The 14362-nt window shown below is 47.7% G+C and overlaps 1 protein-coding gene across 2 annotated transcripts in view; it reads left to right on the top strand.

Annotated features, from left to right (window-relative positions):
* Positions 1 to 14362, top strand: part of SOBP (sine oculis binding protein homolog) — a 120433-nt gene that overhangs the window by 90129 nt on the left and 15942 nt on the right. For both annotated transcript variants that reach the window (XM_051613099.1, XM_051613098.1), the window contains one exon: positions 10953 to 12907. In XM_051613099.1, the coding sequence (XP_051469059.1) occupies positions 10953 to 12905 (1953 nt within the window). In that variant the 3' untranslated portion in view covers positions 12906 to 12907. The remainder of the gene's footprint in view (positions 1 to 10952; positions 12908 to 14362) is intronic.

Raw genomic sequence — 14362 nt, 5'->3', positions numbered from 1 at the left:
TTAATTAGAGAATATCAATCTTTATCTGGCTTCTGAAGTCATCTGCAGGTTTGGGAGCATGAGGTTGTTAAGGGTGAAGATTTCTCATTTGCAGAGACTTTGGTCACTCAGTAAGTGAGATACTAGTCAAGCGCCCTTTTCTTCTTTTACCCTTAAGTTTTCTTGTGCTTAACAGCATCGCTGTTTCTCAAAAGAATTTTGTAGGAACATCTCCAGTGTTGATTGTTCCCAGTTTCCCTTTCTTTTCCTGCTTGCTGGGGCTGGATGCAGGGAGGGCTGCACAGCCTGGCACCTCAGTGCGCTGGTCGACCCCTGCTCTGCAGAGGAAACCTTCTGCAGCTGATGTTGGGTCCTGTTCTGGGCAGGAAAGGGGTCTCTGCAGCCCCTATGTGGCAGTGAGGAGCTCCTGGCATGGCAGCTGGGCTGGCCCTCTTGTCTGTCCCCAGATGAGGGGCTGGCAGTGGTTGTCAGCCTGGGCGCTGGTGGGACCTCACAGCTTGGGCACCCCAGGGGTGGAGAAGCTGCTCTGCTGCCTCCTGTAGCTGAGCGTGGAACAGTGTAAACTGTGCAGGAGGTTCTCCAAGGACACGGAGGGGAACGTCCTCCTGAGGAAAGAAATGCATTTCCACTCTCTGAGGGAGAGGACGGAGTTGGATTTCCCAGTGTGACCTTTCCCTGCTGCCCCAAAGAGATGGCAGGCCCTGCACACTGTGAGGAAGTGTTTCTAAGCCCCAGAGATGTTTTTCCAGCTGGTAGCTTTGCTTTCTTTCTTCTACCTTCCTGAGTATTCAAAGCTGACAGTTCTTGCCCTGTTCTCTAGGCGTTTCTTTCTGGTGCTTTTCACTGCCAGCACTTTGCAGGGCTTTGGTGCCTGCAGTTTGAGGAGGTATATTTGTGTCATCCTTAGGAAGAAACAAAGCTCTCACTGTGGCACTAACAGCTTAAGGACCAAAAAGCAAAGCCTTCTGTTGTGGAAAGGCACGTGCTGTAGTTCACTGAGACTCCCAGGTTCACCTGCTCAATGTAGCTCTTGCTTCTGGCTGCTCAGTTTTCCCCCAGATCATGGCAGGACCAGAGGAATTTGAGAATGCACATCATAGGACCTCGTGGCCTGGAAATAAAATGTCAGAGATCAAGGTGACAAATGCCCACATAACCTGAATCAAACTGCTTGCCTGACCAGCAAATGTATCTGTGCCACTGGTCTGCCAAGCTGGCTTCTCCCACTGCCACCCATGAGCTGAGGGCCATGAGGAGCATGGTAGAGACACTCAGCTGGCTCACAGATCCCTGCCCTCAAACTAAGCTCACCAAGAAGGAGGCTTCAGACACACTTGAATGGTCTCTTGTCAGACAGAAGGTGAAGTCTGGAAGAGGAGCTGCCTCTTGATCTCTCTGTGTGTGCTCACCACCATGCCAGTGTTGGGCTGCTGCAGCCATCTGATGAGCTCGAGGCTGGAGGGGAGCTTGGAAGTTGAGCTTGGGATCTGATGGCCTGAGTCAGGGTTTGCTCTGCCCCACAGCCTCTTGCATGACATGGTGATGCTGAGAGGCCCGTGGATTCACAGAGGGATGGGGCTTCTCAGGGCCTGCATTACACTTGGGAAGGATGTTCAGGCATTTCTGAAATGGGAGTCTGGGTGAGATGGGTTGTCTGGCCTGCTGAGGGTGTTTAACCCTCCACCTCTCTCCTGCTCTTGCCCTCCTTTTGTCTTCTGCATCATATTAATTTTATTTAGGACTTCTGTCACTTCTGGAGGGGTGGCCTTAGCCAGTACTGAGACAGCACTGCAGATGTGCCCTGGGACCAGCTCTTGTATGCTGCTCGCGTATAAAGGATTAAGGATTTTAAAGTTTAAAATTAACTTTAAAGTTTTAAAGTTTAAATGCTTTTATAGTCCTATTCAGTGTTATTTCAGCCAGAAAGGTTTCTGGGGAGAAGAACTTCCCTCCTAGCAATCCCCACCTCACACTACATTCATTTTCCCTGAAGTTTTACCCACCATATTATGGGCTTCACCAGTGGTTTCAGATCCAAAGTTCCTCCTGTGGTTTCAAAGCCTCAGACTGAAGTTGAAAACACAAAGCTCAGCTGTTTATATACAAAATCAAATATGTAGCCACTCTGATGAAACAAGATCCAACCTGGATTTCCACTGGGCATTAGCATAGCTTACATTCATTGCTTTTGACTGGGAACATTTATAAGCCCCCACACACAAAGGAACATGAGGGCTTTGAAAAGACTATGTTTTAAATACCACAGATGACAACTGCAATTATTCAAAAAATGAAATCAATTTATCATTAGCCATTAATTACCAAATAGCTCTATTTTCTCCTTATGCTTCATGTAGCTTAGACTTTTGCATAATTAGGGTGGAAAATGGAGACAGAGTGGGTCTTGCATTTAAATGACACAAAGTCAGTATTTGCTCCTCAAAAAACCGTGGCAAAGAATTTTGGGAGGACAAGAAGTTTAAGAGGATTCCACCATGGAAAGCAAAAGCAAGCAAGCAGGCAAGCTTTGGTCTCTTTTAAACAGAGAGAAACTTGTCACAGGACAGTTTTAGGTTGTAGACAACTGCAGCATTCTGTTTTGTCAACTGTTTTTGCACAAAGCTCCAAACATTGTAAAAATCTGTTTTCCTTCACACCTAGCATCACTACAAGCTAGATTGTAACCACATTCACAGTGTGTTAGAGCCTGCCTCGGGGTTCCCTCGCAGCAGGTTTCAGCTGGAATGATTTTCTTTTTTAATTTTTTTTTTTTAAATGTTTTATAATAATCACTCCATTTGAACGAAACAACGATTCTAAAAAACAATCACGAGCCATCTTGGGCAGAAAAATCCTGCCGTGATAAACATGCTGAATGTCTTGCAATAAGCACATGAAAAATGGTGATTGGGGCTGGATCTTAGAGCCACACTTTGGGTTATGCCTGTGTCCTGGTTTCACCGGGAGGGCTACAAGGATGATGAAGGGACTGGAACACCTGCCTTACAAGGAAAGGCTGAGAGACCTGGGGCTGTTCAGTCCAGAGAGGAGAAGGCTGAGGGGGGATCTAATTAATGTCTATCAATACATGAGGGCAGCAAGAAGGCAGGGACAAGCTCTTGTCACTTGTGCCCTGGGACAGGACGAGGGGCAATGGGTTCAAACTCCAGCACAGAAGTTCCACCTCAACATGAGGAAGAGCTTCTTTCCTGTGAGGGTGACAGAGCCCTGGGACAGGCTGCCCAGAGACCTCATGACCACTGTATGGGCTGACTATAACTTTGTATTTCTTGATAGTATTTGGATTAATAGTAGTTCTTTGTTATTATTTTATTAAATCTGTTTTCATTTCAACCCACGGGCCTCCTTTCTTTTCCCTGATTGCCCTTCTAGGGTGGGAAGGGGTCACCAGGTGATGAGAACAGGTGCCTAAACACAGACAGGCAGCCTGTTACTGGTATTGTTTGACCTTTGGTAGTGAAATAGCATCAGTTCCCAGTCACAACAGCTGAGGCAGGACTTGGTCAGAGTCATCTTGAAAGTAGGTGCTGTGAACTGCCCTCCTGTTCTGGGGGCAGTCTGCATCCCTGCCAGGGACCCCCGAGCCAAAGCCCCCTGCCCCATGGGCCAGTGTTTCAGCAGCTGTGGTGCTGGGCACACAGACCCCTGCATGCCCTGCTCAGGCATGGACCTGAGCACGTCCAGGGTGGGCGTTTTGGAGGAGGATCAGGTAGGGAAACACAGGACACCTTGGTGAGTGGAAGTGGGCTGGGTGGCTTCTGACGAGGCAGCCCCCACTGCATGGCTTGGTGCAGGGTGCTGGCAGCTGAACACCTCCTGTGGTAGAAAAGCACAACAGCATTAAGATAAACAAAATAAACCTTTACATTTTTCATTTCAGCTCCATTATGCTGATGACTGCTAGCTTCTGAAAGGAGTTTGTCATTTGCCATTGTCTCTGGGTGGAATGTATTCTCCTCCTCCTACTCACTTTGACCCCAGACATCTGAGCAGAGCATGGCTGTGTCCTGCAGATCTTCATCTGCTCGCCTTCCCAATTGGCATGGTGGGGTGCCTGCCTTGCACTTCTTAGCACTCATCTTTTTTCTGAGTCAGGACATGCTGCAAGGGAGCTCCAGTGCCTTGGGACCATCTTTCTGTCCAGCAAACCATGTGTGTGTGTGCTGAGAGCTGAGCGGTGCCTGCCCAGCCCAGTGGGGCCTTTGTGTGCCCCCATGGGGGCACCCTCAGGAGGTGGGCAGGGCAGGGGATGAAGAGTGTGTACAGACTTCCAAACTGACCTTTGCAGGAGGGGTGAGTCTCACCCAGAGCCCTGCTGGGGCCACAGCTTCTCTGTGCTCACGAGCATGAAATACGTTAACAGCAGAGGTACAGCTCCTGCCCCCAAGTTTCTCCATACTTGGTCATGCAGCAGGCTGCAGAGATGGGGCCGTGGCAGGTATTTAGCACTGTGGGTGTGATCTATGAGGAGATTTGTTTAGATACTACCAATACCTGCTCCAAAGAGGGGCCTTGGTGGTGGATAAATGGAGGAAAGTCGAGAGGGAGCAGGCAGCCACATCACCCAACAAGCTGGGGGAGGTGGTGAGGGCAGCTGAGACAGGTTTCACATTCCTCTGCCTTTTGAAAACAGTTAGGCATTCTGGACAAACAGATCTGGGTTTCTTTCCTACTGGTACACTGAATGGTTCCCTGGTGTCCTGCTGGGAGTGCTTTACAGCACTGCACGGGTGGCAAGGTGCCTTGGTGGCTGCTGGGTGATCTGCAGAGGGTCTGGCTGAGCTGTGTGGAAGAGCATTTGTGGTGACTTGCTTGGCTGTTTACTACAAACCTCTGTATGTGCATTTCAAGCCACTTCCTAATTTCTAGCATTGCTGCTGTGTCCAATGTTTGGCAGGCTTCAAAAAACTTGAGCCCTTACTGAAAAACATAGGGCTGGTGTGTCGGGTTCTTGCTTGGCTCCAGGGCAGGAGCATGTCCTGGGGAAGGAAGGGTGTTGTCTCCTTGCCTTGCAGCCTTTGGGATGGGGTGAGAGCCTCTGTCTCCACACCTCGTACATCCAGGGGAGGTGGCAGAGTTGGAAAGTGCAGGGAAGGGCCTGGGACACAGTCTGTGGCATTCATGAAACCAGAACATACGCATGAGCATGTGTGAAGAGACAGCAGTTGGATACTGGAGTGGGAACAGGGAGTAGAAACCACCCATCGAAGTTGAATACATGGATTTTATGCTAGGAAGGAAGGCCTCAGTCCCATGTTTCAACATCCTTGGTAAGGCCCTGATTCTCAGGATAAGATGCAGCCCTCTCTTGGGCAAGGTGTCCCACAACAGCATTTTCCTGAGCAAGGAGAGGGGCTTTGTTAATCACCCTCTGGTTGTGGAGAATCTGAAAAGGGACTGGTTTTGCCCTGGTGACTTCTTTCTGTCCCCTTGCAAAGCTTTCCCAGAGAGCTGACATTAGTCCAGGGTGCCATGTGTAAGGCACAGGCTCTCTCATTCCTGCAGTGGTGTTTGCACCTTACTCACTCCTGGTTTCTCTCGGGATGTAGACACCTCCACAGACAGATTTTTAGCAAATGTATTTTTTCATGAAGTAGTTTCTGGTACTAGATTATCATTCAGAGCTTAGTGGTGGACTGCACTAATGGATGTGCTTGGTTCCTGCATTTGACAGCCAATTAAAGTATTAATTATCCCGTGCCTAAAACCCGAGCATGACCCTTTTAAGCACAGCAGGGTGCCTGTGTCGTGTCCGCGGGGCAACCTCGTGGCCACCTCTGGACTCTTGCTTTGGATGTTTCTATCAAAATAAAGATACAGATGCCAAAAGGAATGGCTCTTTGTAAGAGCAAAATCCAAGTGTTAGAGGATCCCTGGGTCCTGGCTTCCCCAGTGTTCCCGTATCAGATGTGAGTGGTGTTTCTGCTGACCTGGTGCCTTCTGAGTTGTCTCCTGGTGTAGATGGCTCCGTGTTTCACAGGAATGAGGATGAATGATATCAAGTCATTGAGCTCATAAGTAGCACGCTGGCAACCTGCCACTAAAATATAAATACATTAAATGTACTGGAGGAAATGTTCATTCTGTTGTTTAGCGTTGGACATGCCCCAGTTAGGTAAATTTAATCTTCTTGAGGGTTGTTGTGTTACAGCTGAATGAGATAGAGCCAGTTATCTTATTACTGATCTTCTTGTCATTCAGGGTTTGTGTTCTGGCATCAGTGGTGTGAAGTGTGCATGCCCACGAGCAGTCCTCAGAGTATTTCATTTTCCAAGGGAGATGATGGTGTGGAGGGGATCTGTTGGCACCGTGCAAGGTCTGACCCTTTGTCTCAGAAATGTTCAGGCTCCTGGGCAGTCACGTCGCTACTGATCCCACCTCCTTTTGGGTAGAAATGTACCCAAGATGGTTGCTTTGCCTGTGTTTGTTAGGAAATATCTGGAACTTAGCCTCGTGGCATTTATTTTCTTCCTCTGTATTTCTGCTGTAGTTCTTCCAAGATGCCCACCCGTGGCTCTGCTCCCGTTGTGGCCTGGGGCAAGGCTCCCACTGACTCCAGGGTGAGCATTAAGCAGCAGACCCAAAGCTGCTTGGTTGCATTAAAGAGGTGTCTCTTCTCTTTTTTTTTTTCCATGGGTGCTGGGCCAGGCCCTCTGGACATGATCCTGCAGCATTAACTCTTGTGGCTAATCCCACTGAAACCTGGGGAGCGACTCCCATGCGTGAGCCCTACCAAAGCCAAGGTGCAGCATTCCCAAGCATTCAGCAAGCATTTAGCTCTTCTCTGGGTTATACATTGGAGTGGAAGGATGAGGCAGGAAAAGGGAAGCAGAAGGAATACAGGAACAGAGATTTTTGAGCTGGTTGTGAAGAATGATGATGTTCTGTATGGAACGCCAGTACTTAAAAAAAATAAGACATTTGCTGTGTGTTTTACAGATAAGAAAATGTTATTTTTTTTGAAAGGAAAGATATATATGTTTCACCTATCACATCTGAACTAATCAGTGTAGGCTTTTAGAAGGAGTCTGTAATTACTCTGAGCATGTCATTACTTAGATGTAAAATGAATGATATTGCTCCGTTTTATTACCTCCAGTGATATAACCATTTGTATCATAAATTCATTGACCTCATCTTAAATGATCAATCCTGTAAGACAGACTTGATTCATTAATTCTTAAGTGACACTTTTTCTCCTCCAGTAATTTCCTCCTCGTCTGTTTTTCTGCCTTTTAGTGTGGTATTGTAAGGTGTCTTCTTACCCGTGCATGCCGTGCACATTTTATACTTGTAACTGAAATAAACAGCATAGACTGAGTGGATAGATAGATAGATAGATAGATAGATAGATAGATAGATAGATAGATAGATAGATAATAGTGAAATACAGGGATGCAGTAGATAGACATTTCTCCCTGCTGTTAACTTTAACAGTTTGAGATGTTGCATAAAATCCATGCGAAAATTATTAGATCTTCGGTCCATCCAGGGTGCTCAGAGGAACAGAATCACTGCTTTCATTTCGTTTGCTTTAATTAATTTTATCTAGTGATAAAATATACAGAAAAGTCTGTGATCAATATGTGAGTGAGGCAAGCAGACTGCAGAGTTGCTTGTACCACAGTGAATTATTGAAAGCAGGAGAAATCAGTAGAGGATTTCTGAGCAGGATTTCTAAATATTTTACCCAGGAAGAGAAAGTGTTTATTTAGCTGGGAGTAACTTAGGAGCCCATTGGAGATAAACAAATCAATACAGCAATAAAAGACTAAAGTATTTCAGTGAATTTTTCAACCGATAACTAATAAAATTAAGTTATTAGAAAAGGTGCCACAAGGGTGGTTTTTTTTTTGGGCTGTATTTTTCTTTTGGTCTGTTTAATTAAAGCCACTGAGGGTGCTCCCCCAAGAAAGATGAGGAGGCTGAGTGTGCTCTCTCCTGATTCTCAGGTGCTTCTTTGGCAGCTGGGTTACAAGTTGGTTAGTTTCCTTTGCCCTGAAGGAAGGGCAGGTCTTAGCTGCACCATCCCAGGACTAGATCAGGGAAGCAGCTTCACCTGGGCTCCTGCCCCAGCCCTTACAGCAGCCACCCCCAGGCCTGGTCTCCTTCTTGTTTTTCCCCTGCAAGCAAACACTGTTTTGGTGGGTGATGGCCAGGGTGGGCTTCATCCTGCCCCTAGCCTGCCTCGGGAGCCAGCTGGGAGCTGCTGGTGCCTCTTGGAGCAGCTCTTGGAGCAGATGTGGAGACCCTCTGCCTCTTTGCACAGCCCCTGGGGTAAGAACATACCCTGCCAGTGGCAGAAGGAGCACAGAGGTTTCCATCCTGATTCTGTGCATGCAAAAGGCAGAGCTTTGTGGCTACAGCGGGGAGCTCCGGGTCAAAAATGACTTGAAGGTAAATTCAGCTTTTTGACTGAGCTTAATAGTACCCTACTGGCTTGCAGTGTAGACTCAAATTCCCTTTTTGTCTGCTTGGCAAACAGTGGCAAGTCAGAAAATGTCAGGAGGTCAGTTGTGAGGTGTTTCCATCAGATCATCCTGTGTTGAATTGCCAGGTGGGCGGCAAAACCCAGAGCCACCCCAAATCCCCAGGATGGTTCAGTGCCCACTGTTTGTGGAGAGGGGTTACCTGGCTCTGGTGCTGCCTGCCAGGGCTGCTGAACTTTCCCAAGGGGAGCAGAGGAAGAGCCAGTGCCTGGTAAAACCCAGGAGCCCTTGGAAGTGAGGGTGCCCCCCGCTTTGCCTTCCTCCACGCACCCCATCTGCCCTACGACCTGGGGGGCATGCGTGTGCCCTGGCAGCAGAGGGGTTTCTCTCCACTCTTCTGTGCATTCGACAGCCTTCTAGTTCACATTTTTGAGGGTGCTAGATCCTCAGCGTGTGCTCAGTGCAGGGCTGGCCCAGTTTGCAACACTCCAGGAAATGTTATTCCTTGCATGGGGCATCACACTGGGATTGTGCCCGTCCTAACGCCGCCCGTGTCGAGCAGCACCCTCTGCTGTGTCCATGTGCCCAGGCTGAAAATCTGCACCCTGCATTCCCAGACTTCAGGGTTGGCTTAAGAACTGCCTTGTCTTCAGTCATTATTTTGATTCAAATGTTGGGATAAGAACTCTCTGGTAGGTAGAGGGAGCCTGTGTGTGAGTGGATGGGTGGCGTGGGGAAGCAGGAGAGGGAATCAAACAGCCACACGACCAATAACCAGAAGGTTGCAGAGATAAAATGACCAGGCTAATAGTCACAGATAGCATATAGGGGGTGAGGGTGTGTATATGTCTGTGTATATATTGAAGGTATATTACTGAAAAATAAAAAATGTCACCGCTGTTTTTATTAAAGAAAGCTGAGAGTTAAATGAGATGGGTAATCAGATGCCTGACATATGTTGTTTGGAATTGTTTATATGGCCAATAGTTATTAAAATTAATTACGGTTTTAATGCAAGTCTTTTCACAAGCATATCCTTTTTTTTTTTTTCCCCCTTTCTTTTCTTTCTTTTTGTCCTTTTTTTTTTTTTTTTGGTGTACAAAAGATACAGTCATTTCAAAACCAGCTCATGTGGGCTATTTGGAAAAGGCAGAACAAACAATAGCAGGATATATCCTGACGTGGTCATAGGCTGAACATGCTGATAGAAAGCACCAAAAATCCCTCTCAACTGAGTATTTTGAGAACCAATGCAAATGACAAAAAAAGTTGTGGGGTTGTGTTTTTTGTTTTTTCTATTTTTCTGTGTGTAAAATCCTGTCAAAAAAGTAAGGCACTGAAAAATCTGACATCTGTTTATCTGTTTATAGCTATGGCAAGATTACTCATATTAATTCTTGTTTAAAATGCCATATGAAGGAAAGGCATTTGTGCAAACAAGAGTCATATTTGAATTGTAGATCATGTCTCCACCATCTGTGAGAGCTGTTGGTGTTGCAAAATTAATGTGTTAATGAAATCACAATAATTTCTCTGAAGTAATGGATTCTGAAGCCTGGAATGACTATTTTTTTGAACTTTGGTGTCTAGTGGTTTACAACTGGGAAAACCTTTCACAGCTTAATTAGTTCTGCAGCCTTACTTTTAAAAAAAGTTGGCTGTGCCTTCCCCACACCAATAGTAACACAAAAGTGGATTAAATGGAAAGCAGAGAAACAAAACAAAACAAAAATGAGGCTGCAACACAAACTTTTTGCTGTAGTATTTGGAAAGTTGATAAATAGGCCCTTGCTTGCCAAGAAGTTTTACTCAAAGTGACTCGTACACAAGAGTGGGCAAACAGCTCAGGACATAATTCCAGCTTAGGAAATAATTCCAGCTTGCTGAAACGTCACGAATTGGGACCATTCAAACCTCACACAAATGTCCTGACTGTTTCCAAGTTCCTCTTTGGAATGAAGGGCAAAGAATGAATGATGCTTTTTTGCTTCGTGTTGCCGTTTTAAAGTAACTCACCCTTTCCAACTTACTACTTGATACTCTTAATAGAAAACTGAGTGTTACAGTCTGCTGCACTTGAGCAGAAATTATTTGCATTCATTTCCAGCAAGTTTCTGAGTCCTTTTCCAGTTATCAAACTTCTTGTGTAGCGTGGCACCCCAGGCAGTACAGGTGTGCTTCAATTACCACTCAGATGGATTTCCTATCCTTACATATACATGCTGGAACAGTTTGAGGATTCTTCTCTGTGGTGTGGGCTTAAGATACATCATTTAAGGTAGATTTGAGATCATGGGAGCCAGAAAAGGGAGTGGCCTTCAATTCACCAATATTGTGGAGCAAAAAAAAAAGCATAGTTTTCACAAATGTAACTTCTTCTTTTTTTTTTTTCCTGCTAAAAAAGAATGTATTTAGAAAGCAACTGAAAAATGACTTTTGAAATAACACTATGAAGAGAAGATTGCTTTTCTTACCTGATTTGATTTTATTACTGTGTTGTAGGTATGTGACTGGTGTAAGCACATAAGACACACAAAAGAGTATCTGGATTTTGGGGACGGGGAAAGAAGGCTTCAGTTCTGCAGTGCAAAATGTCTCAATCAGTACAAAATGGACATTTTCTACAAAGAGACACAGGCCAACCTTCCAGCTGGACTGTGCAGTACATTACATCCTCCAGTTGAAAATAAAGCAGAAGGCACTGGGGTGCAGCTGCTGACTCCAGATTCTTGGAATATACCGCTAGCAGATGCTCGGAGAAAAGCCCCATCCCCAGTGTCTGCAGCTGGCCAAATTCAAGGTCCTGGACCATCAGCGTCTACCACTGCCTCTCCGTCTGACACTGCCAACTGCTCTGTCACTAAAATCCCCACGCCAGTTCCCAAACCTATTCCCATCAGTGAGAATCCAAATATTCCACCAGTTTCTGTCCAGCCACCTGCTAGCATTGTGCCTCCAATTGGTGTCCCACCTCGCAGTCCTCCCATGGTGATGACAAACCGTGGGCCAGTTCCTCTGCCCATATTCATGGAGCAGCAAATTATGCAGCAAATCCGTCCACCGTTTATCCGTGGGCCGCCTCACCACGCCTCCAATCCTAACAGCCCTCTGTCAAATCCAATGATTCCTGGAATCGGTCCCCCGCCAGGTGGTCCCAGAAATATGGGTCCCACCTCTAGCCCCATGCACAGGCCGATGCTTTCCCCTCATATCCATCCTCCCACAACACCTACCATGCCTGGGAATCCTCCAGGCTTGTTGCCACCTCCCCCTCCTGGAGCTCCTTTGCCCAGTCTTCCCTTTCCCCCCGTCAGCATGATGCCAAATGGTCCTATGCCTATGCCACAGATGATGAACTTTGGATTGCCATCCCTTGCCCCGCTGGTGCCGCCCCCGACTCTACTAGTGCCATATCCTGTCATTGTCCCTTTGCCCGTCCCCATCCCCATTCCCATCCCCATCCCTCACATCAACGACTCCAAACCCCCCAATGGCTTCTCCAGCAACGGCGAGAGCTTCATTCCGAGCACCTCCAGCGAGACGCCCGGGGCGAAGCCAACCAATAGCTCTTCATCCCCTCGAGAGTCCAAGCAAGGATCGTCCAAATCCTCTGACTCGTCACCGAGCTGCTCAGGCCAGTCCCTAAATCAAGCTCAAGTGCTTCAGGAGCACAGTAAAAATGAAGTCGTTGACTTGACTGTCAGACCTGGCAGTCCAGTCAACAGTAAATTTGGTTTCCCCAGTGTTCTACAGGGTCCACAGGACGGTGTGATAGACCTAACAGTAGGCCACCGGTCTAGGCTGCACAATGTTATCCACAGGGCTTTGCACGCCCAAGTGAAAGTGGAACGTGAACCTAACAGTGTTGTAAACTTGGCTTTTGGTAGCTCAGACAAAAGGAACTGCAGTGACTGCAGGGACAACTGCAGCCCAGTTGACTCAAAAACGTTACCGTGCAGTGACGGAGCTCACTGCTGCCCCGTCTCCTTGGCCTCCGGCACGCCGGGACTGGAAGCTGGTGCAGCCGTGTGCAACGTCATTGTGAATGGCACCAAGAGCACGGAGGGTTCCAAGAACCCAGAGCCACCCCAGGAGCCCAAAAAGCCCCAACCCCCCGAGGAGCTGGCGGTGAGCGAGCTGGAGTCCGTTAAGGAGAACAACTGCGCGTCAAACTGCCACCTGGAGGGAGACGCCGGCAAGAAGACTGGGGAGGAGCCCCTTGCTGGGGGAGACAAACAGGACCCGAACCTTAACAACCCAGCAGACGAGGACCATGCGTATGCTTTGCGGATGCTGCCCAAGACAGGTTGCGTGATCCAACCTGTGCCAAAACCAGCAGAAAAGACTGCGATCGCGCCGTGCATTATCTCAGCGCCAATGCTCAGCACAGGGCCAGAGGATCTGGAGCCACCATTGAAAAGGAGGTGTCTCCGAATTCGAAATCAGAATAAGTAAAGGTTTGTGTAATCACTACTGCCTTCTGTGTGAGTAGAATGAGTATTTTCGGGTATGAGGTCAAACTCATGTGGATGTGGCCTTGGTGGAACAAGACACAGGTCCCGAATTACCTGCACTTTCAGAAAACTGTTGGCATTTATGTTTTAGTCTTTTTTCTTTGTGTTGTTTTGCCTCTGCACTTGTCAGAACTCCATCCGTCAGCAGCCTCATTACACTTTTGCTCACAGAATGTTTTGTGATGGTGCTGGCTGTGAAATTACTGTGCTGTGTGTGTCTAAGTCAGTGGTTTTCTGCCTAGGACGTGGTTTAGGTCTGGGCCATTAATCTGCTTACTTATTCCAGCTGAGTTAACGCAGCAGCTCAAGCCTTCAGGATGATGATTGAAATTGCCCTACAGCACAGCATAGAGCAGGACAACCCAGCTGCTTCCTGCTAGCTCAGATCCAGCTGACTTACCAAATGGTCATCTCCAACCATCTTTCTTTGGTCTGCCTCCAGGCTGCACCTTGGCTTTCAGCCAGGCTGTTTTCTGGGGAGTGAACCCCCCCTCCCTGAGCTTTCTTTCTCAAGTATGGGTGCTTAGGCACTGCCTGCTTCTTGGGACCTGCCTGCTGTAGCTTATCTCAGCAACCCCAGTGTCATGGGGTTTAACTCTCTTACCTGAGCTATCTGCCTTCAGTGCAAGTCTCCCACCTTAGAAAAGCAGGCGAGGTCTCCCTCAGCCCCGTGGCTGTTACGTGTGCTCCCTGGTAGGGCTGCAAAGCAAGGCAGAGACACGGGTAGAGTCCACCAACAACTGTGGCTTGTCCAAGGACAATGCTCCAGAGGCAGAAACTCCTCCACCCTTCATTGCCTATTCCCAGCCTACTGCCTCCCTCTGATAAAACAGCACCTTTGTAAAACTGGTACTTTTAATTATCTGTCAGCTGCTTCCAACCTGTGAGCAAGAAACGAATGTAATTGCGTTTGTTTAGATTCGCAAGCGTGGTGAGCTGCTTCCAGGGACAGGGACATGGTGGGTGTCACGAGAAATCTGTTGAGCAGTAAAATACTGTGGGTTTGCCGGATGTGCCTTGGGGACGTGCCAGATTTCATTGCAATCCCTGGAATACTCTGTAGCCTCCAGTGAATCCCTGTCCCTGGTGGCACAAACGGTGCGGCTGCAGCGGTGCCGAGCGAGCGTGGCCTTGGAGGGCTGGGCACCTGAAGCCATGTCCGAGCCGTGTCAGCATCTCCCTGCTCCATCAGTGCAGGGTGATTGCACCATCAGAGATAGCAAAACATAGTCAGGAGTCCCTTTTTATTTGTTAGTGCAGTGCTGGAAATGCTGCTTCCCTTGCTCCCAAACAGCATTTATTTCCTCTCTTCGGTGGAACTGAACCGTTGTTCTGTGCTCTCGGCCTGTGCTGATGCATTTAAAAGATACATTTGTTAGAGCAGAGGACAACTGTCAC

This window comes from Apus apus, chromosome 3 (genome assembly GCF_020740795.1).
Source record: "Apus apus isolate bApuApu2 chromosome 3, bApuApu2.pri.cur, whole genome shotgun sequence".
NCBI classification, from domain to species: Eukaryota; Metazoa; Chordata; class Aves; order Apodiformes; family Apodidae; genus Apus; species Apus apus.
Note: the sequence above shows the minus strand (reverse complement) of the source record. Positions and strands in the feature narration are given on the sequence as shown.